General features: G+C 37.6%; 1 protein-coding gene across 1 annotated transcript in view; it reads right to left on the bottom strand.

Moving 5' to 3' along the window:
• The window catches only part of SERPINI2 (serpin family I member 2), a 32,000-nt gene that overhangs the window by 5,559 nt on the left and 1,222 nt on the right, over positions 1–25,219 (bottom strand). The window contains exons 2-7 of the mRNA XM_087440074.1: positions 24,731–24,987; positions 19,458–19,688; positions 17,835–18,029; positions 17,563–17,755; positions 5,970–6,067; positions 2,014–2,100 (exon numbers count right to left, since the gene is read on the bottom strand). Coding sequence (XP_087296200.1) covers positions 2,014–2,100; positions 5,970–6,067; positions 17,563–17,755; positions 17,835–18,029; positions 19,458–19,688; positions 24,731–24,977 — 1,051 coding nt within the window. The 5' untranslated portion in view covers positions 24,978–24,987. The remainder of the gene's footprint in view (positions 1–2,013; positions 2,101–5,969; positions 6,068–17,562; positions 17,756–17,834; positions 18,030–19,457; positions 19,689–24,730; positions 24,988–25,219) is intronic.

The following is a 25,219-nucleotide window of genomic DNA, read 5'->3' as shown; positions in this document are numbered from 1 at the left end:
TTGCTATGCAGACTCTTTTCAGTGCCAACTTCCATCTCCTGTGATAAAGGTTGCTCTCCTTCTCCCGGTATGGGAGAGAGGAGGGGAGACATCTTCACAAAAGGAAATTTATGCCCTGCTTTTAGGCAGATAGGGTAGGATAGAGAGCTTTCTTTGTATCTGTTGTTTCTTAATTGCCTTCAACTCAAAATAACCCTTCTACCAAAGTAGCCTATTTTGGGGTGGCATATTCTGATTCCCTTCACAGTCAAACATAACCTTAGTAACATAAAATGCACGGCACTCTCCTGTCTGGAATATCAGGCTACGCTGCCCAGATTACCAATGAATATAGGCTTATGTCTGAATTAATGAGATAAAGCAGAAAAGCAGTCAGTATTACTCCCATTCTCATTTTGGTGAGTATTCAAGCTTTTTCGTTCTTTAGCAACCACTGAGCAGATGCCTGAGAGTCAAAATACTCATGCTGAGTCTTCTGAGGTGTAATACATCAGGGTCACTGCTAATTTATCCTGCCTCCCCTTAATGACGGTTACTGCCTCTTAGAGAACTCGAGACTTAAAAGGAGAGGCAGTGAGCAACAGGAGAAAGAGCTCTGAACTCGCAGTCAGGAAACCTGCTTTTAGTTCCAACTCCGCTGTCAGTTAACAGTCTGACCTCAGGCAAGCCACTTCACATCACTGGGCCTATTTTGTCACCAATGTAAGGAGAGGATAAGACAATGATCTATAAGGTCTCTTCCACGTCTACGAAAAAGCAGCTAGAAAATTTGTCTACATGGATCAGCAACCTAACCCCAATGCAACATTTTGATTTCTCCAAGGACTGCAATATCACATCCCTCTAATCTAAGTTCCTTGAACACAGTAATGCAAAGTCCTTCAGGAGATGACAAACGGCAGTGAGAGCCCAGTGTGTCCCACTTAGATGTCAAAATCCATTGGCACTACGGAGCATTTCAAATTAATCAACAAATTAATAACATGGATATAAACTTATAGAAATTTATCAAAAGACAGTTTAAATGATACATTTCTTTTACTGATTGTTTAAAATCCAAATAGTTTAAAAAAATTAAAATAGACTTACAAGGAATTCATTAAGGTTGCTTTTCCACTTCTAATTGAATTTAAGGTTTTTCCCCAATTATTTTTCAAGTATCACGTATATACAGCACAGACACTATTCAAAATGCCATTTGTTCAAGGAAATAGATTGTGGAGGAGTGGTTCTCAAACTGTAACGTGCACACAAATGACCTGGAGACCTTGGAACATGCAGATTCTGGCTCAGTAGGTCTGGAGCTGGGCCTGCGGTTCCGCATTTCTACCAAGCTCCCGGGTGCTGCTGATGCTGCTGGTCCATGCGCTGCGCTCGCAGTGGCAAGGACAGACTGCAGGCCACTGTGGAGCACTGGTTCTCAGCCCTGCATGCCCACTGGAATCACTTAGGGAAACTTAAGAAAATGCTGGAGGCTGGATCCTGTCTCCAGACATATCAATTTAATTATGTGGGGCTGTGGACTGGATTTTTAAAAAGGATTTTTAAAAGTTTTCCAGGTGATTCTAATGTGCAGCAAAGTTTGAGAGCCATTGTCACAGAGATAACGACAAGAATCAAATTAGAACAGTAGAGACTAACCTGGCGTAATGGAAGAATGAAATTAATACAATGACTTAAGAGTGAGCACTCCTGAGCAACGATGATTTCATGTTTGAGCCTACAGTTTTCTCCACAGGTCCAGCCTGCTAATTGGCAGGTAATCCAGTTTGCAAATAGGCAAATATCAGTAGATGGGTCTTAAGTCCTAATCAAATCTCTTCCCTTCCCTTTTTCATTAAATGGCTGCAGAGATGCATAAACCAGCTTATATGACCAATTTCTTTTTTCTTCCTATAGCATACTGGACAGCAGGAAGGAAAAAGGAGACCAGAGCACTGCAAAAGTGCCAGCACCCTAATGATCATTTACCCCCAGTCTTTCCCTAGCTTGTTGGGAAATCATTTGTCCTACCAGTTGATGCTGCAGCCTCACCGCCATCTTCATTTATCTCAAAGGAAACTTGTTGGATGACTTGGGAAACATACACTTCAGATGAATCTGTTGGAAAATATGAAAGTGTATTTAAAGGTTAAAATTCAGAGCCATTACTTATTAGGTCCCAGGTTAATTACATTCTCAAATGAACAAAAGAAAGGAAAAACACGAATTCTTTCCAAGTTAGTTAATTTGCTAGAGATAAGGGTGGTTTATGTTCAGCTCTTGCAGAGATGATATAGAGAAGATACAAAGAGACCAAGGTCAGCCCAGACGTAAAAGGGAAAGACAGAAGGGGGTACGCCTCAAATCAGGTCTCCCACTAAGTGAAATATTTGAATGGACAGAGGGTTTTGCTCCCTCAGCCATGGTCTACAGACAAGATGAAAGAAGTTTTACAGATCTGAGTTAATCCCACCCTATGTATTCAACCTCAAAGCCAACTTGCCTTTTAAATTCTGTATTCAGTTTTGATCTGAGTTTAAAACAAAATTTACTTTCCTTCAAGACTGGTGAGGCTATAAAAGTCTAAAGAGCTTTTGTAGCATCTGTTACAAAATCACTTCAGAGCTATGCTTTAAAACCTGTCATATCTCTCAGTGTAAGATAATGTCTCACAACGTTTTGTTCTGGTGTGGACACAAGCTGAGAGAGAAGGCCCCTCTTCTCCCCATGGTACAGCTGACGTCTGTGTAAATCATTTCTGACACAGTGACCTGTGAGGACAGTCTCCTTGAGAAGGGGAGTAAAACCATGAGTTCAGAAGCCAACAACCATCCCTGCTGTGTCAAGACCACATAGGTCTGACAATCTTCCTCAGAGAGACAATGGAAATGTGGCCGTGTGTCCAGTGGTGGCAAGAGGGTGGAGAAGAGGAAGATGGGCCTTGAAAGTTGACGAGAGAGAAGAAAAAGGAGCTTTGTTTCTCTTGAGAGAGAAAGCTATGTGATGCAGGTGGACTCCACCCAAACCACCCGATTTAAAATGATTCTTGAAGAAATACCTTAGTAAAAGGGAACCAGCTCTGACAGCTTACAGTAAAGTAAATTCTCTCAGGCAAGATAGAGAGAAGTCATCAAAGAGATATTTGCATAAAATATGGCTCCCCATCCCAATAAAAATAAACTCCAAATTGCTTGTGCTGATTCTCTCTGGGCCCCGAATACTTCTTATTCTCATCTCCTACCCTCCTCTCCTCATCTGTAGCTCCAGCTACAAAGTCAAGCATCAAGGCCTCAGCCCTAGCACTCCCTCTGTTTGGAACTCCTTCTCCAGAACTTTCCCTGATTGGTTCCCTTGTTATTTAGGTCTCAGCAAAAATGTCACTTCCTAATAGCAGTCTTCCCTCACCACCCTGTCTAATTCTGCTCTTATCTGACCTAATTACCATTTATTGAATGACCATATTTTATTTAAATTCACAGTATCTATCGCCTTATCAGTTAATTAATTATCCATCTTCCCCAATAGATGTAAACTTCACTAGAAGAGGAACTTTTTCCACTTTATTCATGGCTAGATCCCTAGAAAACTTCCTGGCACATAGTTGGCTTACAACAAATACTTAAATTAATAAATCAATGGATATGAATATGTCTAGTGATACAAAAATATATGATGGAGAAAACAGGGCATCTGCATTATTGTATGGATTAACTGAAATGCAGAATAGTCTTTCAAAGTCAAGTAAAAAAGCACCTTCTTTCTCCAGGATTACCTGGAATAAGACAGGATTCAGAGCTAGAGCCCAGAGTAGATGACCTAGGGGCCCATACCAAGAGCAAAGACCAAAAAACAGGCTTGGGAGGAGAGGAGAATTTCATGCAGTTTAGCAATAGCTCCTGATCAAATGACTTCCTGACTGCTATACTGAGAACTTGGTCTCGTGTATTCCATCTCACCACAGAGAGGGCCCAGTCTTGGGAAGAGAACAGGACCCGAGAGATAATAGACTAGAACAAGGAATTTGGACTCCCTAAACTCACTGGTTTCTAGACCTTTGTAATAATTCTTTCCTTTAATCTTCCATGAAGAGTCCACGTGTGTCTTTGTCAAATGAAGAGGACAAGAAAGCCTCCGCAGCTTTGCCAGAAGGTGCGCCAGTGCCGTGTGTCCCACTTGGGCTTTTTTGTATTTAATATTTACTGAGTATCTACTATGTGCCGGATGTTGAACAAGGTGATCTACATACATTCTTTTATTTATTTCCGCCACTAGAATATATTATCTCATTCAACAGATTAGAAAGTTGAGGCCCAGAAAGGTTGAATAATTTGCTAAAGGTGACACAAGAAGTAATAACAGTTAGAAGTCAAATATTCATCTCAAAGTTTCCATAGTAACTCTCTAAAAACATTTCATTCAAAATTTGTGAACCACATGAGTATAAGGTAGTGTCTCTTTTATGTAAATATCTCATGGCGTTAGTGTTGGACTGGTTCACAGTAGCCTTTAGTGAACGTTATTGCACAAATGATGCGTAGGGACAGCAGGGAATTCACTATTCTCCTAATGAGCAGACACAGTGCCAGCGTTAGCTGTGGTTATTCTATTTCAGGCAATAAGACAGAACCAAAGTGGTTAAAACAACTCAAATACCTAACTCAGGAGAGAAAGAGCAGAAAATCTTGGACATTCGTTCTTCTCTGCTCAGGGTTATTCTCTTGCACAAATTCTTTTATGAAGCATTTTGGAGGTATTTTCTTGATAAATCTGCCTTGAAACGGAGATTTTATAAATGTCACAAATTGCTGGGAATTTACAGAGTCTGAGGTATAGCAAGTTAAGCTTCCGAAGGCCAGAAAGAACTTTAAGAGGAAGAGGTGCTTGAAAAATGGCTTGGTTTATTTCAGGTTGGTGAGGTGGCTATGTTCCAGGGCACACTTCGACTGCATCCTGTGGCGGTATTTAATGCTAGCTGTCTCACTCCTGATGCCGACGAAATTGTCAAAGATGTCAGATCTATCTGTCAACGTGCAAACAAGGAGCTAAATCATGTGTGAAGGTGGTAATGAACAGCTATGTCACCTGTGTACCCCACCCACCTCCTCCGCTAGGAAAGCTCATCCATTCTGTTCATTCACCCACATAATTGATGAGTGAATAAATTAATTAATACTTCTCCAAAGCCTAGACATTTATATAGGAATACACAATATTTCCATGTTATGGTACAAAAACCCATCAGACAGACAAGCTTGTATCATTAGTCTCCTTTTATAAAACAGAAGACTGAATTTGAAAGAGGCTAAGTAACTTGAGATAAATTGGCCCTCTTCATCCACTTTTTCTTTTTAATTAGTTATTTTTAAACTAATGCGTACTGCCAGGATGAGAAAAAATAAGACTGTCTTGGGCTCGGCTGTGCGAGTGAGCATCTTAACCAGGCACAATTTCCCGGGTGCAAGTTAGCACAAGATCTGCATCTTCTCAGATTTGTTTTCGTCCCAAGCTAAATCTACAAGCCATAGCATTACAATTTCTAGACCGCGTTCATCATCTAGCAGCTTGAGGATGCCGATTTCACGGGCTCTAATATCACCGAATTAACATGTGCAAATTGGTTTATAAGAGTTTTATTAGCTCTGCTTAGGTTAGAGACTCAAAGTTGTAATTCTCATTATTCAGATAAGGAAATCCAAACAGAACTGAACTAGAAGCCAGTATAATACTTTACCTACACATTTTCATTACAAGCATGGTTAGAAGGCTTACCTAACATTCTAAAATGCCGTCTGACTTTCATTAAGGAAAACTGCTTAAATGCAAAATAGATTGCTTGTTTACAGACGGCTCAACATGACTATGACATCTATTCACCGTCTACATATTTTCTGGGGCCAAACGCTCTTTCAATTTTAAAATCAGTCAGTTAACATAGTTACTAAGAAAACATATCAACATGATAATATAAGAATTATTTATCATACTACCTGTTATTCCAGAAAGGTCACAGCCACCACTAAATATCTCAGTTATGTTCAAAGAATACAAAGCTTTCTTGAAGTCTAATTTTTGTTCTACTTTAAATCTGTTAAAAAAAAGATGAAGAAAAGTCTTGAAACATTACGCATATTTGCTACCAAAATGCTTTTTATAAAATGGATGGCTTGAAAGAGATTATCTTACAAAATCTCTTGTTTTCATTATCCCAATTACATTTCACACCATTTTCCCCCAGTTCCACTGAGCAGTTCTGAGTTGCTAATAACTTGCTTCCCAGATAAATGATTGCTGGGAAGGGGGAAGAGAACGCTCTATTTTGGGGTAACAATTACCCAACAAAACAGGATGAGAGTTCTAAGTTTTCAATTGCTTCATTCCTTCCCTAGAAGCGTAAAGGTTCCCTCCAGAACCGTACACCCTCAGCTTTTTCACACCATCAAAGACAGTTCCTGGCAGACATCTAAGATGCTATGAGAGGGGACAGGAGCCAACAGTCCTTCGAGGAGATTGTTGGTTACTGAGGTACAGAGAGGCATTGATAACCTATTATCCTTCCCATTGTCACAATTGATGTGACTTCCTTCAGTTTATGGACACATCTAATATCTTCCCAACATGCTCTGTAAAGGGTTAAAAGATTGAAAAGCAACTAAATTTCTTTCAAATGAAATAAAAAATAAAAATTATAGGAGGAGGAAAAAAATAGGCCAGTACTTCCAACACAGGGCCATAACTTAGGACTCCACATTCGGGTCACCTCCCCAGGCCTCAATTTGTCTGAGGTGAAGAGAGACTACCCAGAGAATCTCAACGATTCTCTCAGACACTGATCTGTGATTCCAAGTGGACAGCGATCTCTGAACCTCACTTTTCCATTTCAATTATAAGAAGAAGGAGCTAGTACTTACTGACCGTATAGATGTTTAAAGTACAATTTGCATTTTAAAACCAGTTTGGAAACTTTGTTTGTGAAAGAAAAAAAAGAGTGCAAAGTCCTTAAACAGGGAGCGATGTATATTTCCCTTATCAGCCAAATTCCCGGGGAACTCCCCCAAGTTGCTCTGTCTGGGTCCTGGTGGGCATTGCCCCCACGCTCTCTGGTTTGGATACAAACACAACTGCTCAAGCACAGGGTCCTTGCTTAGCTAACAGGTAGGGCCACATCTGGGGCTAGAAATTAGGTTGGGCAATCAGTCTAATTAGATCATTGTTTTAGTTGCCAAACAGTGAACAAGCTCCTTAATTAAAACTCTTCAAAATAATGAACCTGCCATGGCAGAAATTAACTGGGCCTAAATTATTTCTTGGTAAAATATTATGCACTCTTGGAAGATGCTAAGTCATTCAGAACCCTAGCTACCTGGGAAAGTGCACAGCATGCGCATTAAAATCTACTGATGATGAAAATAGCTTGTTTTATGCCACTGTTTTCAACTTCTTCCTTTGAACTTCCTGCTAAGAAACATAATATGCAGCATGATGGTTTTGAGGTTTTTTTCTTTTCTTTTTTTTTTTTTTTTTCTGTTTCATTACCACACTCTTTTTTTAAACTGAATGGAGTATGGGCTTCCAAAAGGTGAAGGATAAATGTTCTAGTCCACCTATAAATTGGCTATTTTTAGTATAATAGTCCAATGATTTTAGGATAATGGCAAGAATACTGCAAGACTTATTACAACGTCTAATAATGCCTAATTATCACTGGAGAGTCATTTAAGTAACAGTCCTGCTTATAATATAGTCCAATGAAACCTACAGCAAGAGAAACCCATTCAACCATTTAATAAAAGTGTAATCTACAGCGAGTTTCTAATTATCCATAATTATTGGAGCCACAAATAGCCACATGTGAAGTAGCACTTCCATGTGTTAGGCACTTAGTATAGATTATAGTTTTTAATCTTCACAAAAACCCTAGGAAGTTACCATTATTGTCTCCACTAACATATAAGAAAGTAAGGGCTTGAGGAGGGTGATTTCCAGGCTCAAGATCAAGATAGGACACAGCAAGGATTCAAACTCAGGTCCCTTCCAAGTCAAAGTTAATGTGCTAACTCCCATTGTCATCTAATCAAAGTATAATTCAAAATCATAATCTCGGTCAATATATACACATAGTGTTAATTATGCAAATTTTATGAGTCTTAATATTTATTCTAGATGTGGTTCATTTCCCCTTTTCCTTGATCTTCCTCTAAAATTGTCAAGATAATACAGCTAAAAGTGAAATAATGGGCAGCAAAAAGACTGTATAAACAATTAATAACTAAATAATCATGAAATGAATGTTTTAGCAAATGCAAACATTATCTATTTGCTTAAAAGACAGCAATTTAATGCCACATGCAACCAGTGTACTTAAAAGGATCTTACACAGGTAAAAGCTACAGAAAATGAGAGAAAACAATTCAGAATTTTTGTTTTGAGATGGATCCACTCCTGGTCTGCAGGCCCTACGTTGGATTGGGGTTGTCCCTTTCTTTTCCTATATACCCAGGATTCTTGGTTAATGACAAAAAGTCTTGCATGGGTCTCCCTTTAGGGTCCCTATCCTTATTATTTGGAATCCCAGTTTTGATACAGTGGGCTTGAGTCATCCTTGGAATGTTCAGGCTTAGAACCGACCAAACCAAATCTTAGGGCTGCCCACAAGGATAAAAATATAAGACAATCCTTGACGGTGGTGGACATTGACTATTGTGTGAATCCATAGTAGATTCTGGTCACTTTCTAACCAATTACCTCATAGAATGTGTGTGTGTGTGTGTGTGTGAGAGAGAGTACGTCTGTTTCTATGTGTGTCTGTGTGTCTAGTGTGAAATACTCTATTAGCCTCAAGGACTGAATTAAAAATGCTTTCTGTCACATATGAAACATATCTGGACAATGTTTAATGCAAACTTGGGATTCCAATTTGTATCAGTGTCCAACAGGTTAAGGCAAATGAACATTTTGTAATCACTTCTGCAGCTGGTCATGACATATCCATTCTCATACCCAGCCTCATTTTGCCTAAGCCCACTTTCTCTCACTCACCCACTTAGAGACCCAAAGCTGGCCAAGCCTGGGGGTGAGTTCTAGCCCAGCAAGACTACGATACCTCACATCCTATGGAAGGTGTTATCTCTTTTCAAGAGCCTCCTTGGCACTGCCGCTCCACATATCTCATCCTGCTGCTCATTCAATCACTGACCATTTGCTCTGTTCTGTGTTCTCCCTCAGGCCTGCCCCACATTACACCTGTTTTCTGACTCTTGCAATTTTGGCTCTGCCGTCTCTTAGCTGTGTGACCACAGGCAGGCTATTTATCTGTCTGCACCTCATCTGTAACCTGAATATAAAAATAGATCTCTATCAAATTTATCATGGAGATTAAATGAGATATAGTAAAGAGGGGGAGCATCTAGGACAGAGTTGGCACTATCATACATGCTCGATAAATGCTAAAATTGAATAAGAATAATAAAAATCATAATAAGCGATAATGTTGAGTGCTAAAAATGTTCTACACATTATCTCATAAAATCCTCACAACAACCCCAAGAGGCAAGTATTACCATTATCCCATTTAACAATAAAAAAAATCTTGGGTAAGATAATTAAAGTTATACAGTAAGATGTTGGCAAAGCTCTTGGTTTTCAATATTATGTTTTATTTTCCATTATCTGGTTTCAACAGTTGATAAAAGATACTGTGAGATACCACATCAGTCAATATCTTTAAAGAATGATACTTCTCAGAAAGACCATATCTTTTGTCACTTATTACTGTACTGTTGCATAGAACTGTAGTATTTAACAAGTTTAAAGAACTGGACAGCTGAAAATTCGATGACAACTATGAAGACTCTCCCAAGGAAAATACATATATGACCTTACATGCATAAATTTGTGAATAATTTCAAGGGCTTCAAGGATTCTCTGGAACCTATCCCAGAACTCTCCAAAAGTCCATGATGCCCAGTTAAGGACTGCCACAAAAGAAGAAAAAAGCACAGTCCTCTCCTTTTTCTAGTAAATCAATCTTAGGACCTCAAAACAGTCTATTCCTTCTTAACCCATATCGTTAGTCACACACTCCAATAAATGTCTTTCTCCTTCACTACTTCGTTACTATTCCCAGTGAGGCAGCTCCTTTTAAATACTCATTACTGGGGCCAGCCCAGTGGTGTAGGGGTTAAATTCACATGTTCTGCTTCGGTGGCCCGGGGTTCACCAGTTCAGATCCTGGGTGCGGACATACTCCCCACTCATCAAGCCATGCTAAGGCAGTGTCCCACATAGAAGAGCTACAACTCTGCAACTATGATATACAACTATGTACTGGGGCTTTGGGGAGAAAAAAAAGAAAAAGAGGAAGATTGGCAACAGATGTTAGCACACAGCCAATCTTCCTCAAAAAAAAAAAAATTTTTTTTTAAATTACTCATTGCTTAGTGCCCCAATCATTGCAATGATTTCTTAGCTGATCTTTTCAGCTTCAGTCTTTGTTTCTTTAACACATCCTGAACATCACTATTTTTCAGATTAAAGCAACAAACGTTCATTGAACAGCTACTATTTTTCAGGTGTGTGCTTTGTGCTGGGGTCACAGAAAGGAAATACAGTCAGCCCTCTGTACACACGGGTTCCATATTCCTGGATTAACCAACCGCAGATCGCAGATCGAAAGGCCTATGATGGGTGCATCTGTGCTGAACACGTACAGACTTATTTTTCTTGTCATTATTCCCTAAACATTACAACCATTTACACAGCATTTACATTGTATGAGGTATTATAAGTAATCTAGAGATGAGTTAAAGTATATGGAAGGATGTGATGGGTTATATGCAAATACTATGCTATTTTATACAAGGGACTTGAGCATCCATGGATTGTGGTATTTGAGGGGGGGCCCTACAGTCAATCCCCAGCAGATACTGAGGAACGACTGTATGCATAGCTACTGACCTCAAGAAGTTTATAGTGCAGTGGAGAAGACAAACAAATAATTTTAATGTAACTGCTATACAGAAATAAACACAAAAGAAAAAACATCTCTCAGCAGGAAGAAGGGAAGATGTTGTGGGATTTTGCATGGAGAGATCAGAAAAGCTTTCGAAAACCCAAACTTGCTTTTAAGGACCAATAGAAGTTATCCAGAAAAATGGGAATGGAGGGGAGAGTAGAGAAAGAAATCAGACGAGTTATCCAGCATAAACAAAGGCATTGTGAGTACCAAATATATCTCTCTGAAACCTGGCCTTAATCATTCCACTATCCTACTTAGAAATTTTCAATAATTCCCCATCGCGTATGGGACTTACCCTCTTGATTCTTTTAAAGCCCAGTCTAAGTCCTTCCTCTTCCATGAAGTCTTTGTTAACAATTCCAGATTCTGGTGCTCCCTCTCTCCCCTCACCTCTCTTTTTTCATGAACCTCCTAGTGCTTTCTGGTTGCACCATTCTTTTAGTATTTACTATACACTGATGTATATTGTTAGTAAATTTCTTGTACAAATCTTTCACGGCTCCATTTAAGTGGTAACCAGCTTATCAGTAGGGAGTATGTCTATCTCTTTGTATCTGTCCCAGTCCCTTGTCCACAGTGGGGTCCCAATCAATCTGCACTTTTGAACAGGAAATATATTTTCTAATAAGTAGCAAACTAATAGAACTGTAAGGCTGTGAGCGAATACACACGAGAGCTAATCCAGTCTCCCAATAACCAAGTCGGACTACAGAACCACAACATTTAGTATTAAAATATAAATGCTAAATGCTTTGCAAAGTTAAAGTGCTATATAGATGAAAGTTAATTGTTTATTAACCTTATTTATCTGTATTAAATGCTCACTGTTGCCCATATACATAATCATAAAAATATATTTTCAGAACATTTCTTATACAGTGAAGAATCTGATATACAGCAAGTGTGTGTTAGACTCTTCAACCTGAGGAAGTTTGACTACTAAGATGTTTATAGTATCCCATATTACATTTAGACAAAGTAACATGATTATTTTATCTGCTATCCAACTGCAGGATAATGTCCAAAATTAGATATTTCGTGTGTTACAGGTAATAAACACTAGAAAGCACTCTCCTATTTTTAGATTACACTCTATCTTATTGGCCTTGATTCTAAACTAGTCATACATCAAAGAGGGGAAGGAGAAGTGTTTCTTAAACAGTAACTGCAATCTAAACAGTCACTCACAGGCCCCTTCCTACTGTTGCTTATATACAAGCATTCTTAAGATTAATTTTCCTCTCTTTGGAATTTATTAAATTTGGCTACCAAAGAAGTTTTGTTTTGTTTTGTATTTTACAATAACAGAATTTAGTATAGTTGGTGCTATGGGTTGAATTGCGTGCCCCCAAAATTCATATGTTCATGCCCTAACCCCCCAGCATCTTATAATATGAACTTATTTGGAAATAGGGTCATTGCAGACGTAATTAGTTAGGTTGTGGTCATACAGGAATAGAGTGGGCCTTTAATCCAATATGAGTGGTGTTTTTATAAGAAAGAAGAATGCCAAGTGAAGAGAGATGGCCACATGACAACAGAGGCAAAGATTGGAGAGACGCGTCTACTAGCAGAGGAACACCAAGGATTACGGGCCACCACCAGGAACTAGGGAGAGGCAAGGGAGGATTCCACACAGAGTCTCAGAGAGAGCATGGCCCTGCTGACATCTTAATTTTGGACTTCTAGCCTCCAGAACTGTGAGAGAATGAATTTGTGTTGTTTTAAGCCACCTAGTTTGTGGTAATTTGTTACAATAGCCATAGAAAACTAATACAGCTGATTAAACTCCTCCACTTTTGCCAAAATCTTCAGTTATCAGTTTGAAACTATAATGTATTCATTCAGATGTAAAAGAACCATAGCACTGAGTAATAAAATACAAAATTGTCAACGTACCCAAAAGTATTTATTGAGCCTATATTATTTTTCCTCTTCCGTACTGAACAGAGATTTTAAATGGGTATTTTTCTGTTGTGAGGAGATTGTTCTTCTTGGGGAAAATGTATTTCAGAACTTTTCATCCATGATTCTTAGTGTTCAGGAAACTTAATTCAATAAATGTGTCCTGATGGACTAAAATTGTTCATGAACTTAACACATTAAGCAAATCATTCCTTTAAGAAATCAGAAGATTCATCCCTTTAGTGAAAAGTGAATATATTTTAAATGTAATGTTTATTAATGTGATTGAATAATTGATAAAATTTTTAGTCCTGTGAATTTAAAAAATCTCATTTTTAATTCTCTAGAGAGAAGTTTCCAAAAAATAGCTGATGTCCTGTCTTTTATTATGCTGCTTGCAGCATTGCAGGAGAAATGGTTTCATCAGGATCCTTACAGGTAATGAATTAAAGAGTGACTGGAAAGTTGAATTCTGGTTTTTGAGATATTTAAGATCAGATATAGGGAAATAACATAGGATCTCTTTCTTTGAAAATATTTATGTAATTTAACTCAACAATATTTATTTAGCACACACTATGTACCATGAAATGTGCTAGGGACTAGGGAAACCAAAATGAAGGAGACATAACCCCCTGTCCCTGAGCTCACATCTTAATAGGATGGACAAGAATGTAAGCAAGAAATGAGAATGCAATCTAATAAGTGCCATAATGTAAACTTGCATAAAGCCTTATAGACATAAAGATAAGGAATGGTTGATTCTAACTGAGCATGTTGGGGAAATCTACCTCGAAGAGTTAATTTTGAGGGGACCTTGAAGAATAAATGAGAATTTACTGGTTAGATACCATGGAGAAGAGTCTCTTCTTAATTTTGGACGGGATAGGAGTGGGAGATTGGGATAGGAGTGAGGGAGGTTGAGAAGTCAGAGAAGACTTTGTAGTTTGGTACTGGCTGGGCAACGATCTTCTTAACAAGGAAAGAAAAATAGCCGTCACTTAGCGTCTTCTATTTGCCGGACTTTGTGCTAGGAATAGAAGGATGTAATGAGGTATTGTAATTGAAACTACCACCAAATTTTTAAAAAACCTTTGGTGGCTGGAATTTGTTTGGAAAAAGAGTGTACAACTGCCAACCAATGTTTCTGTTCCCATATAACTGAAGATTCAAATTCACCTTTTAAGGCAAATTGTTCATTTGTTTGGGGAAAGCAACATAATGAGCTTTTTCATTATGCAAATAGAACCTGTGGGTTGGAGCTGGAGAAGTTTGAGATGATGAGAGTATAATCTATTCTACATGATATGAAAATGTTGTTTTCACTAAAGGTTAAAATCTACTGCTATAGATTCTCATCATGACTGGGAATCTGGCCTGCGAGGGGATGGGGGAAATCTGTGTTACTTTCTTTCTGTGCTGAGAAAAGTTGGAGGACTCTGGATGCTGAGTAGGAGGAAGATGGAAAGACACCCCTTTGGGGTGAGAGCAGGCCCTGGCACCATGACAATGGTAGGCTAAGGACAGCAATGGACAGAAGACTCTCTGGTACAAGAAATGGCTCATACTCCAAGAACACTCATCTCTGGCACCTGGGTTTTTTTTTCATAATTTCTGTCTTTTATATTCTTGTTTAACCCTTCTATTATATTGCTGGCTCAATGAACTTGTCCACTAAGACCTTCAGATCTTCCTCTCTCATACACACGTATGGCCAGCACTTTCACTTGCTTTTTGTACTTGGGTGGTCTTATCGTTCCTCCCTTTTCTTTGTTTTGTTTTTTTGGTTTTTTTGTTTGTTTTTGTTGTTGTTGTTGTTTTGTTTATTGCAGTAACATTGGTTTATAACATTGTATAAATTTCAGGTGTACATCATTATACTTCTATTTCTGCATAGATTACATCACGTTCACCACCCAAATACTAAGTACAACCCATCACCACACGCGTGTGCCGAACTATCCCTTTTCGCCCTCCTCCCTCCCCCCTCCCCTCTGGTAACCACCTGGTTTTAAATTGCTATCCATCTTATAAGCCCCTTTTATCAACACCAAGCTTTCAGTAAAGTTTGGCTAAACACTGAAGTTGTTCTTGCTTGTATTAGTTTGCCAAGGGCTACCTTGACAAATTGCCACAAACTAGGTGGCTTAAATAACAGAAATTTATTGTCTCACAGTTACAGAGGCTAGAAGTCCAAAATTAAGGTGTGAATAGCATTGGTTCCTTCTGAGGGCTGTGAGGGAAAGGTCTGTTCCAGGTCTCTCTCCTTAGCTTGTTGATGGCTGTCTTCTCCCTGTATCACATAGTCTTCCCTCTATGTATATCTCTGTATCCAAATTTCTCCATTTTGTAAAGACTCCAGCCATACTGGATTAGGGCCCACCCTAACGACTTCACTTTAACTTGGCTACCTCTGTAAAGACTCTGTCTCCAAATAAGGTCACATTCTGAACTAGCGTGGCTTAGGACTTCAACATACGAATTCGAGGGGGACGTAATTCAACTCATAACAGTGGTTCTTGGAAGAATTCAAAGAGAAGTCTGTGTCCATGCTAGGGGAGAAGTTGTGTAAGTGTGGCCACAGTTTGAAGAAGCTGATAATAAGGCCAAACAGTCTGGAAAAGCTGTCCAGACTGCAGTAGCCTGGATGGATTTGTGGACTCTGAAACGTTCCTGTGGGGATTCCTAAAATGTTGGAGAAGGGAATTCAGGCAAAAGACTGTATTTCCTGCTGTAGTTGAGTTTGGGCACTTAGCATTATTATCTAGGCATTTGTTATCTAGGCTGATGATGCTCAGGCCACTGTAGTTACAGATATCATTATCCCCATTTTATGCTAATAAAACCACAACTTAGGACAGCCGAGTGACTCTCCTAAGACCCCACTGCTAGTACATGGCACAGACAGTTTTCAAACTCAGATTTTTTTGGTCCCAAACAGTGATCTTTCCAAAGCAGAAAAGAGAAAGAGAGGGAAGTAAATTTGAAAATAAACAAGTTAATTCCAAAAATTATTTCTATTTTTAGAAGGTAAACTATCTGTCATATACACTATTATAGCCCCAATGTTTGGCACACAGTAGGAGCTAAAAAAATACTCTTTGAAAGACTGACTAGCATCCAGGTAGAGATATACAGATGGTAGGGAATCAGAAGAGAAGTTGGGGGGAGAGATTCGGATTTTAGAGACATGAATAATAAGGAACAAATAAAAGAGAGAGTAAAAAGAGGAAAATTCTGAAGATGAAATTCTGGTAAACATTATTTGAGAACAGAAAGAAAAAAGTGTAAGTCAAGGAGCAGGAAAATTTTACAGAAAGAGAGAAAAATAAACAGAAGTGAGTAGTGCCACAGGAGTTAAAGAAAGAAAGATTTTCAAGAAGAAGGTGATGGTTAATAATATTCAGATCAAGAGCCCAGTGTTAAGGTGAGAGAAGCATAGGATACCTCTTTCTCCAGGACATCAAGGAAGGTAGAGGAAGAGAACATTAGCAAAAATGTATACAAATTTTGAGGTGAAGGGTGGAGAAGTGAGTTTGTTTGATGACGTTTTCTTTAAGGAACAGGAAGTTGAGACATGTTGACAGTAAGAGAAATCAACATAAAGTAGTGCCTGGAGAATAGAGGTCAAGTTTTGTGTGGTGTGGGTGTTAGAAAAGTTCTTGAAGATAAACAAGGAGTCCCAAGTTCTCAATGAGGCCAGAAGTGATTGCTCTCTGGTTTTTTGCTTAACAAGATCAGTAAAAGAGGAGCAGCAGTGGTTTTTTGAGTAGATTCAGGATTGAGGATGGTTGGGGAGAGAATTTAGACGAGGCGACAAAAACATTAAAAATGTTTGGTGGGAGTATGATTAAAATGACTCCTTGGATCTGGGCTAAGTGGAAAAGAGAGGAAAAGCCAAGAGGTTTAAGAGCCCGAGGGCCAGGAAGAGGGGCGCACAGGCCATTCAGGCCTTGATAAGTTTGAAGAGAAATTTAGAAATGAAAGGACAGACGATAATCTATTAGAAATCTGTCTCTTTTTAAAAGTTCAAGTAAAGTGTGAATTGAGTTAATGGGCACACCTTACTCTCTGAAGTTTCTTCTGCCTCCAAGAAGCACGATATTAAGGAATTATTGTTCATAATTACTGTTTCCTGAAATAGGCCTTTGTGATTTCCATTTTGTATTAACTATCTCAAACTGAACATGGGATTCTATTTACAATTCCATGACTGTTAGAGCACCATCTGTCAAAGGTGATTCAACACATTTTTAATTGTACGGTATCATAAGTGTTTAGGGGTTTTATTTTTCCTTAAACATAATAGAAGATAAATATTTTAAATTCCAATCAGAAAAAAAATTCGAGAAAGATAAGCTCATGTAATATAAGAATAATAAATCCTTTTAATCCCAGGGTTCTAGTTTGAAGACTTACATTTTCTTCCTCTCTTTCAGAGAATATTCCGCACTTAAATTCACTCCTCCTCATGGCAAAGCAATGCTGGCATAGTTCAGACCTGCCTTTATATCCAACAAGTGGGTTTACACTTCCAAATGCGTTTTTCTTTTCATCTTTGTCAATAGCCCGTTCAGGCATTTGTTATCTTTCAGCCGGCTATTCAAATTCCTCCATAAGTGAGAACATAAGAACCAGAACAATAAAATGACATTACCAACCTGGGAAGGCTCACTTCCACTCCCTCTTCTTGCATCTCAGAGAACCATTTCAGGATGTGACGAGCAGTAATTAATTTTTCCATTTCTTCTATGTTCACATCTTCTGCAGGAAGTATGATGATTAAACTAAACTTGTCACCTTTATAAGGTAATTCCAAAACCTGGTAGTTCATGGAGGATTCAGAAAAATAACCTGGAACAGGGAAAATAAAATATTAAATATACTTGGCAATTCCCAAAGTCATGCTTTAGAGTGTGATTTCTCATATTACCGTATTTTGTTCTCAGAAGAGCCTTCATCATTGGAATTTTGACAGCTGCACCATCTTTCTTAGTGAAATTCATCAGCTGGGTGTCCTCTTTTCTGAATTTCTGTATCCAATGCCCCTTGAAATAGATAGCATTCACCAAAACAAGCCGAGTCAGAGGACCAAATTCTTCCCCTGAAAACATGTCTTTAATTTTTCCTGTGAAGGGGGTAGAGGTGGAGGCAGGAAACAATATGCAATAGCGGTTCAGAGGAACTGCTTTAAATAGAATTAAAACAAAAATTTCTTTTGCATATCAGTTATAAACAGGGTGCTTTATCACCAAACTTGGCAATTTTGAGAGTAAGAAGGAGCCCTATTAAATATTTCACTTAGAAACAGGTACAAACAGGATTTTACTAGGAAACAGGAGATATGGGATTGTCTTGGGAAATTTGGACAGATCTAGTAACGAACTCTCTTTAGTGAGCTTATTTGTGTGAATCGTTTTTCAGACAGAAAGAACAAAAACTAAATATCTCTTCCTGCATATCTATTCGTATTTTTCAAACTTTCTTTCAAAGTTCTTCAGCAGCTCAGTCAGAATTAAGTTAATGGTTCACTCAAACTTGCAACTCGAGGCTGTAGCCACCGAGCATCGAGACGGGACAAGAATGAAGTTGCTAGTATGAAGTTCCTCTTCTAAACACCAGTCTCCTATTTCTATGTCCGATGAGTATTTCGAAGTTATGAGACAAAAGCATGATTGGTGCCCTGGAGCTGTCTAGGGATGTTCTCATTTTGTATCTCACTATTAGGACTTTCCTGTGAACACTGCTCACAGCACCCATCTCACATTTTCAATTTATGCTTCCCCATATGAGGCTTCCCATGGAGAATACAGCAGCATCTTACACCATCAAAATGTTCTGTAGCAGAATGAATGAACAAAGAAATAAACTACTGTTAATCGAGGACCCGATATATGCTTGTCACTTCACACACATTATTATTAAACCTTCCAATAATCCTGAAATGTTTTAATAGTATCCTCATTTTAAATGGGGGCATAGCTTAGAACTTGTTAGGAGTTGAACTCAGATCTGGATGACTTTAAGGTTGTATTCTTTCTAGTATGTCACTCTGTAGTCCCTTTGGAATTTTTGCTAGATTACATTTAAATTAAAGTTTAGATTACCATATCTGTGATAGGACTATCAACATTAGTTATTAAACATTAACACATCCAACTAAGATGTGTTAATTATTTACAGTACATGTAGGAAAGAAGGCATTTGGGATTGACAGAACTAGTTTTTACCTGACCAAAGATATTATTCCTGCTGTCATACTTAAAAAACCTATGATTAAACAAAGATTATTATTAAAATTCTTCCACTAAGAATTCTACAAACAGGTGTCCCTCAAAAAAAAAAAAAAAGACTCTATATACTTTTCAAAGCAGCTTACAATTCCTCTCAGTTTTACAATTTAGTATTAATTTTAATAACAGGGAAGAAAAATAGGAGATTTGATCCCTCTGAGCCATAGTTTAGTAGGAAAATATTCAACCATTCTTTACTTTAGGATATTAAAAATCATGAACACAATGGCAAATAATGATTTTATGAAAATGGGAAACGTTACCATCTGTTTTGCTTTCTACCCAGGTACTTATTGTCTTTGCACAAGCCTTTGCATGCTGAAAATCCACCAGTTTTATGGCACTCTGAAAAAATTCCTCGTTGCCATGGAGATACTGTTCTTGCACAGTGAATCCTTCTTGAAGGTAGAGGGCATTGGCAAGATTAAATGTAAATTCTTGCTTTTTCTCTGAGATGGCAGAGAAAAATGACTTCAGCTCAGAAAATTCTTCTCCTAAAAAATAATTATAATGTATGCTGACATATTGAACAACACAAAAACAACAGCTCTCCAGCTTTGCTTCTAAGCGCTCTGATTCATATCACCATTTTTTGTATCCTTAGGTATAACTAACGATCCTTTCTAAATTAGTATAAATATTTTAAGCATTTATGTCTTGTAGAATATGCATTTTATAGAGAAATCAGCTCTTAAATAGGTAAAAAGAATGTCCACGTAAATTTGAAATTTGTCAAAAACAAGAGCATGCATTTAAACAGGCTGAAGGAAACTTCCTCTTTATAGCCAAATTTAGCTCATTCTTAGTTGTTGGAAATTTATCTTTAATAAATTTGCATAACATGAGATATTTATGAAAGGAGAATGCTAATGAATGCTGATGGGGGGTAAGACAGTGATGAGCAATCCTTTTCAATATTATTTTTATTTCAGCTTGAGAAAGAATGGCTCTCTTTTGAGCAACTGCACCTGTCCAAGTTTCAAATTTACAAGGTATCCCATATAATCATCTCTAGAGATGCATAAGAATCAGAATTGCCTATTTCTTCAGGTTCATAAATCTATATACTTTGGCTGTCTACATGAACGATAAAAATCTTTAACCATTCCTACTATAACCACCAGGGAAATGAGTCTCTCAGAGTCAGCTAAGAATCACCATTGGCCTATTATTTATTTATCATTGGATCATTCTGACCACAGAGTTGTCAGGAAAAGTTGTACATGCCTATGAGAGAATTCAGCTCTGATCTTTGCTCAGTGGCTACCTATTCATTACCAAAGGGTATCAATATTTTTCATTTCCTTCTAGCTTAATCCCAGAACTCAGTCATCAAGTAGTTCATTATTGATGATGTCCACTGAATAAAAAGAAAATAAATATTACTGAGAGGAACTTGCTAGGAGGTGTCTATTGGAAGTAAGGCGTGTGTGTGTAAACACTTTATCAGAGAGCTAGCGGTCCATAGGGCATCTTTGAGCAAATAAGAACAAGTGCCCTCACTGGAGGGGCTGCAGCCTCATGGTCTCATGTCTTGTCCTGCTGAGTGGTGGCTACATTTCAGTCCACACTTGCCTCTTTGTCCTAGTGTTCTTGTGCAGGTGCAACCTACACAATGACAGAGATGCTCTGGAAGGTATATTGCATTATATTTCAAACTCCATGAATCTCCATTCATGGAGTTTAGAGGCACACATAAACTTTAGATACAAAAACTTACTTAGATATGATTGGATCTGAAGAATTTCAATAATTCTTTACAACCCTGGAATTCCTTACATAAAGAATGGAAGAAAGTCAATCTATTTTACTTGTTTATGCAATGATTTCAGATGCAATAATTTCTTGCTATTTGAAGCGGAGAAAAATATCTCAATAGCTGGGAGGCTACAGAGAAGACTCTGAGTGAAGGCATGAGAGCTTCTCCAAAAGAATTAGTTAAGGTCAGAAATGAAGTGGCAGAATTTGAAACCAATTTTCAGAAGTTTGTAATTTATGAACATCTTTAAAGGCATGGAGAAAAAGAGAGGGAGTGAAAAAATAATTCCAACTCATTTGTCAGAGCAAACAGATTTATGTCATGTACTTAAGGTCTAAGACTGGGTGACAAATGGTCAGCTGCCCTTTGATAAATCACTGGACTCAGAAGTCAATGAAGAAATGTCACCAAGGAGCACAATTTTAGAGGAGAAGATAAAGTTGTCTGCCTTATAAATTTGATTTAATTTACAGATTAATAACCTCTTTTAACACAGATCAGAAAGAAAACATATACATGGCTCCTAATAAGCAATGAGAATAAGCTCATTTTACGTCCTAAAATAGAACTGTAGAAAACCTACAGGTCATGGGGTGAATGTGACTTTCGGTATGATTGTCCTAGACCTCCAGAAAATGTTCTAGAATTCAGTACATTTTTACTTCTCCTGCTATTAAGAGCCAGAAGGCCAACTGTGTGTGCAATGTGAGAGATTCAAAGATGAAAACAAAGGCAGTCATGGGATTATAGATTATTTTAGCTGAAAGGTCCATATAAATCATCTAACCCAAACTCCTCTTTTTATAGTGAGACCTCTGAAATCCAGAGAGATACAGTAACCTGACAGGTACTAATTACAAATTCATTTGGTTGCAGAACTGAGATAGGAATTCATGCCCAGTTCTCTTTCCATAACCCTCTTGGAATAAAGGAGCACCTTCAGATTAGTAAGCAGCATTATTAGAGGCAAAGCAAAACGGAGTATTATCAGATGCTCAATAAACTGGAGAAGGCAAATTCTGAGCAAATGGTTTCACAATGATGAAGAAGGAGACCTGAGGACACTGAGAGTCCCAGTGGGGGTAGGATGCTAGGAGTTGTATGCCCGTCTGTAGAATAAGCCAGGTGTTAACATGAAACAGATTAGTAGAAGGAAAAGTAAAATATAGACTCATTCAAGAGACAGTACCTTTTGATAACCAGTGGGAACTGAAGGCAGGGCCAGGACTAAGATGAGTCTATGAGACATTCACTTTAGGCATAAAATTTAAGGAGATGCCAACAAACTCAGTAATCAAATAATATTTTACTGCAATGTTTTTTTTTTAAATCAATATTAATGCAAAGAAATCCATGATGAACAAAATATAAAAACATTAAGTAAAGACAGGATCATGAGTACTGATTTTTCTTTTTGTCTTGGGTCCCAGTATGGCTCTGCCAGGCACTGCCTTCTGACCTGTCGCCCGCTTTGTTCTATGCTTACTGTCATGTTGGTCTTTTGTTCTCCAGACCCCTGGGCCTTGTCTCCATTTTCTTGCACCCTTTCACTCTGTTCCCCTCCTTAACTCTGTCTCCTTTTTCTTTATTCCTTAATTTTCCCCTTCTTTTTTATTTTCCACAGTTTATTTTTCGTATTTTCTCCCTTTCTGGCTGCTCTTTTTCTCTTCTTTTTGCAATTATCCTTTATCTGTGCCCCCCTCTCTCTCCTTTAACAAAGCATAGTAGAAAGTAACTTAGGTAGATTTTGTTACGTGTGTTAAAATGTTAATATTTAGTTGTCCGTATATACTCTTCCAAGGAAAATATAAACATTTTCATTCTTGCTCTTATGATCTATAACCCTCACTGAATCATTTTTGGAATTAGTTCTGGACAAGTTACTTAACCTTCCTTTGCCAGGGTGGCCTCATCTGTACAGTAGGGTTATATCTGCCTCACAGAGTCATTATGAAATTAAATGAGAGAATATCTATCAACCATATAAAACAGTGACTGATACACTATATATATATGTTTGATAGTGTCATCATTATTCTTATTATGTTCATATCCAGAGTTGTTAAGACTTCTGCATTTCTCTGTAAGATATATCCATTTAAAATAATTTAGATTTTGGAGGCTCGAATTTTGCTAGTTTATCATGGAATCAACTTTACATATATTCATAAATATTCTATTACTGTTCAAAGCAGTATGTGATTTAAATGTTTCTGGGACTGTGGTGGGATTTGCTGAAATTATCATAGACAATCAAGACGAAATCTGGAAGACAGCGGCTTCATCTTACATTATCCGTAAACGAAAACCCTTGCAATTAACCTCACCATCATCAGCTCCTTTTCTATATAAAAGCGACTTTATTTAAAAGGAAGCAAATAAAACTTTGTGAATAGTTTTTTCAGAAAAAGATTTTCCTAAATGTAACTACTCTGTGCTAAGGCAAACATATTGAAATTAGATAGTTATATATATATATATATCTAATAGATATATTATATCTAATATATCTATTAGATATATAGACAGATAGATTAGATAGATATTATATAGTTATAGCGAACTAAATCCCTAAATCAAAAATCTGCATGTCTCCTCTGATGTTTCGTACCCATTATCTGACAGTAATATAAAAGTTTAATATTAAAGTCATTATGGAAATTGAGAACCAGTATAGCTAGGTAGATGGGCAAACACCCCTTCGAATGGGACACCAGCACTGAAGCTTCTACGTAGTATCTCAGGCCTTTGGGAGACTCCAAAACAACCAGCCACACGCAAAAAGGCCTCTGATGCGTTATGTAATTGCTTTTTTTTCCCCCAAATCTTTAAAAACTATTAACCAAGTAAGCTTTTAAAATGTATAAATTAATGCTTTTCCTTGATCTCATTTAAGTGAAAAATTTAAATTTTAATTAGAAAACTAATTTTAAAAGACTAACAAAATATGAGAGATGCACACAAAGATTTCTCGGTGAGGGTGCTTACAGAAGTATTTTTATAAGAGAAATATTGAAAACAACCTCATGAAGAAGGGTTAAGTAAATAATGGCATTTCTATAAGAGGCAATAAAATGCAACAATTAAAAATTATATTTTGGGGGCTGGCCTGGTGGCAGAGCTGTTAAGTGAGCGTGCTCCACTGCGGCGGCCCGGGTTTCACAGGTTTGGATCCCGGGTGCGCACGGACGCACCAATTGTCAAGCCATGCTGTGGCGGCGTCCCATATAAAGTAGAGGAAGATGGGCACAGATATTAACCCAGGGCCAATCTTCCTCAGCAAAAAAGAGGAAGATTGGCATCGGATGTTAGCTCAGGGCTGATCTTCCTCACAAAAAATAAAGATTATATTTTGAAGCAGTTGCATGATATGAGACAATGATGACAACATAGTAAGTGATGGTGGAAGCACATTTATGTGTGTATATGTATACATATGTGAATATATATATGCATACACACACACATGCATGCACAACATAATCACAGTTAATTAAAACTCGCTAAAACAGGCCAGAAGAAAATACACAGACATACAGTTTTATATCTGCATGGAATTAATTTCTTAAATTATTTTGGTAACATTTTCATTAGGAAACAATTATAAATGAATGAATATTATTTACATTTACAATTCTCCATTTTATTATAATTGTATACTTTCCACAGTATTTTTCATTTATTAAAGTTCTATGACCCTAAGCTTCTCTCTAATATTTTAAAAATAAATTTGACCAGATCTTATCCAGTATAGAAAGTCATATGTAAGAATCTCACCAGTTGAGGTTTCCTGAAATTTTAAAGTTTGTCTTATCTGTTGTTGTGCTTTTCCTTTTGCTCCCAGTTGTATCATTCCAAGAACCAAAGTTGTTCCAAGGGGGGAAAATATAACGTTGTCCTTATGAGATAAACAAATAGCTTGATAAAGATCCACTGCAAATTCAGCATTTCTTTGAGCCCAGGGTCTTGAGGCTTGACTTCCAGAAAAAGTCAATAGGAAACTCCACAACAAGATCTTATCCATTTTGACATCTGTGCATTGTTTAATTCAAAATTTATTAGTTTTCAAAATAATCAGAGTTTACCATATTAAGCTCAACAGAAAACTTTTTACCTGCTAGAACTTTCTGTCTTGTTAGGACAAACTACCACAAGACGATTCTAATGCCAATTTTCAGAATAAGCATCATCTACTGGGAGAAATAGGCCATGTGCTAATGGTATTGTTTATATGACTTCAAGAACTAGTCCAAAATATATTGCGGT

This window comes from Ceratotherium simum, chromosome 15 (assembly GCF_057802395.1).
Source record: "Ceratotherium simum simum isolate JZ-2026a chromosome 15, ASM5780239v1, whole genome shotgun sequence".
Classification (NCBI taxonomy): domain Eukaryota; kingdom Metazoa; phylum Chordata; class Mammalia; order Perissodactyla; family Rhinocerotidae; genus Ceratotherium; species Ceratotherium simum.
This window is presented reverse-complemented; position numbering and strand designations above follow the sequence as displayed.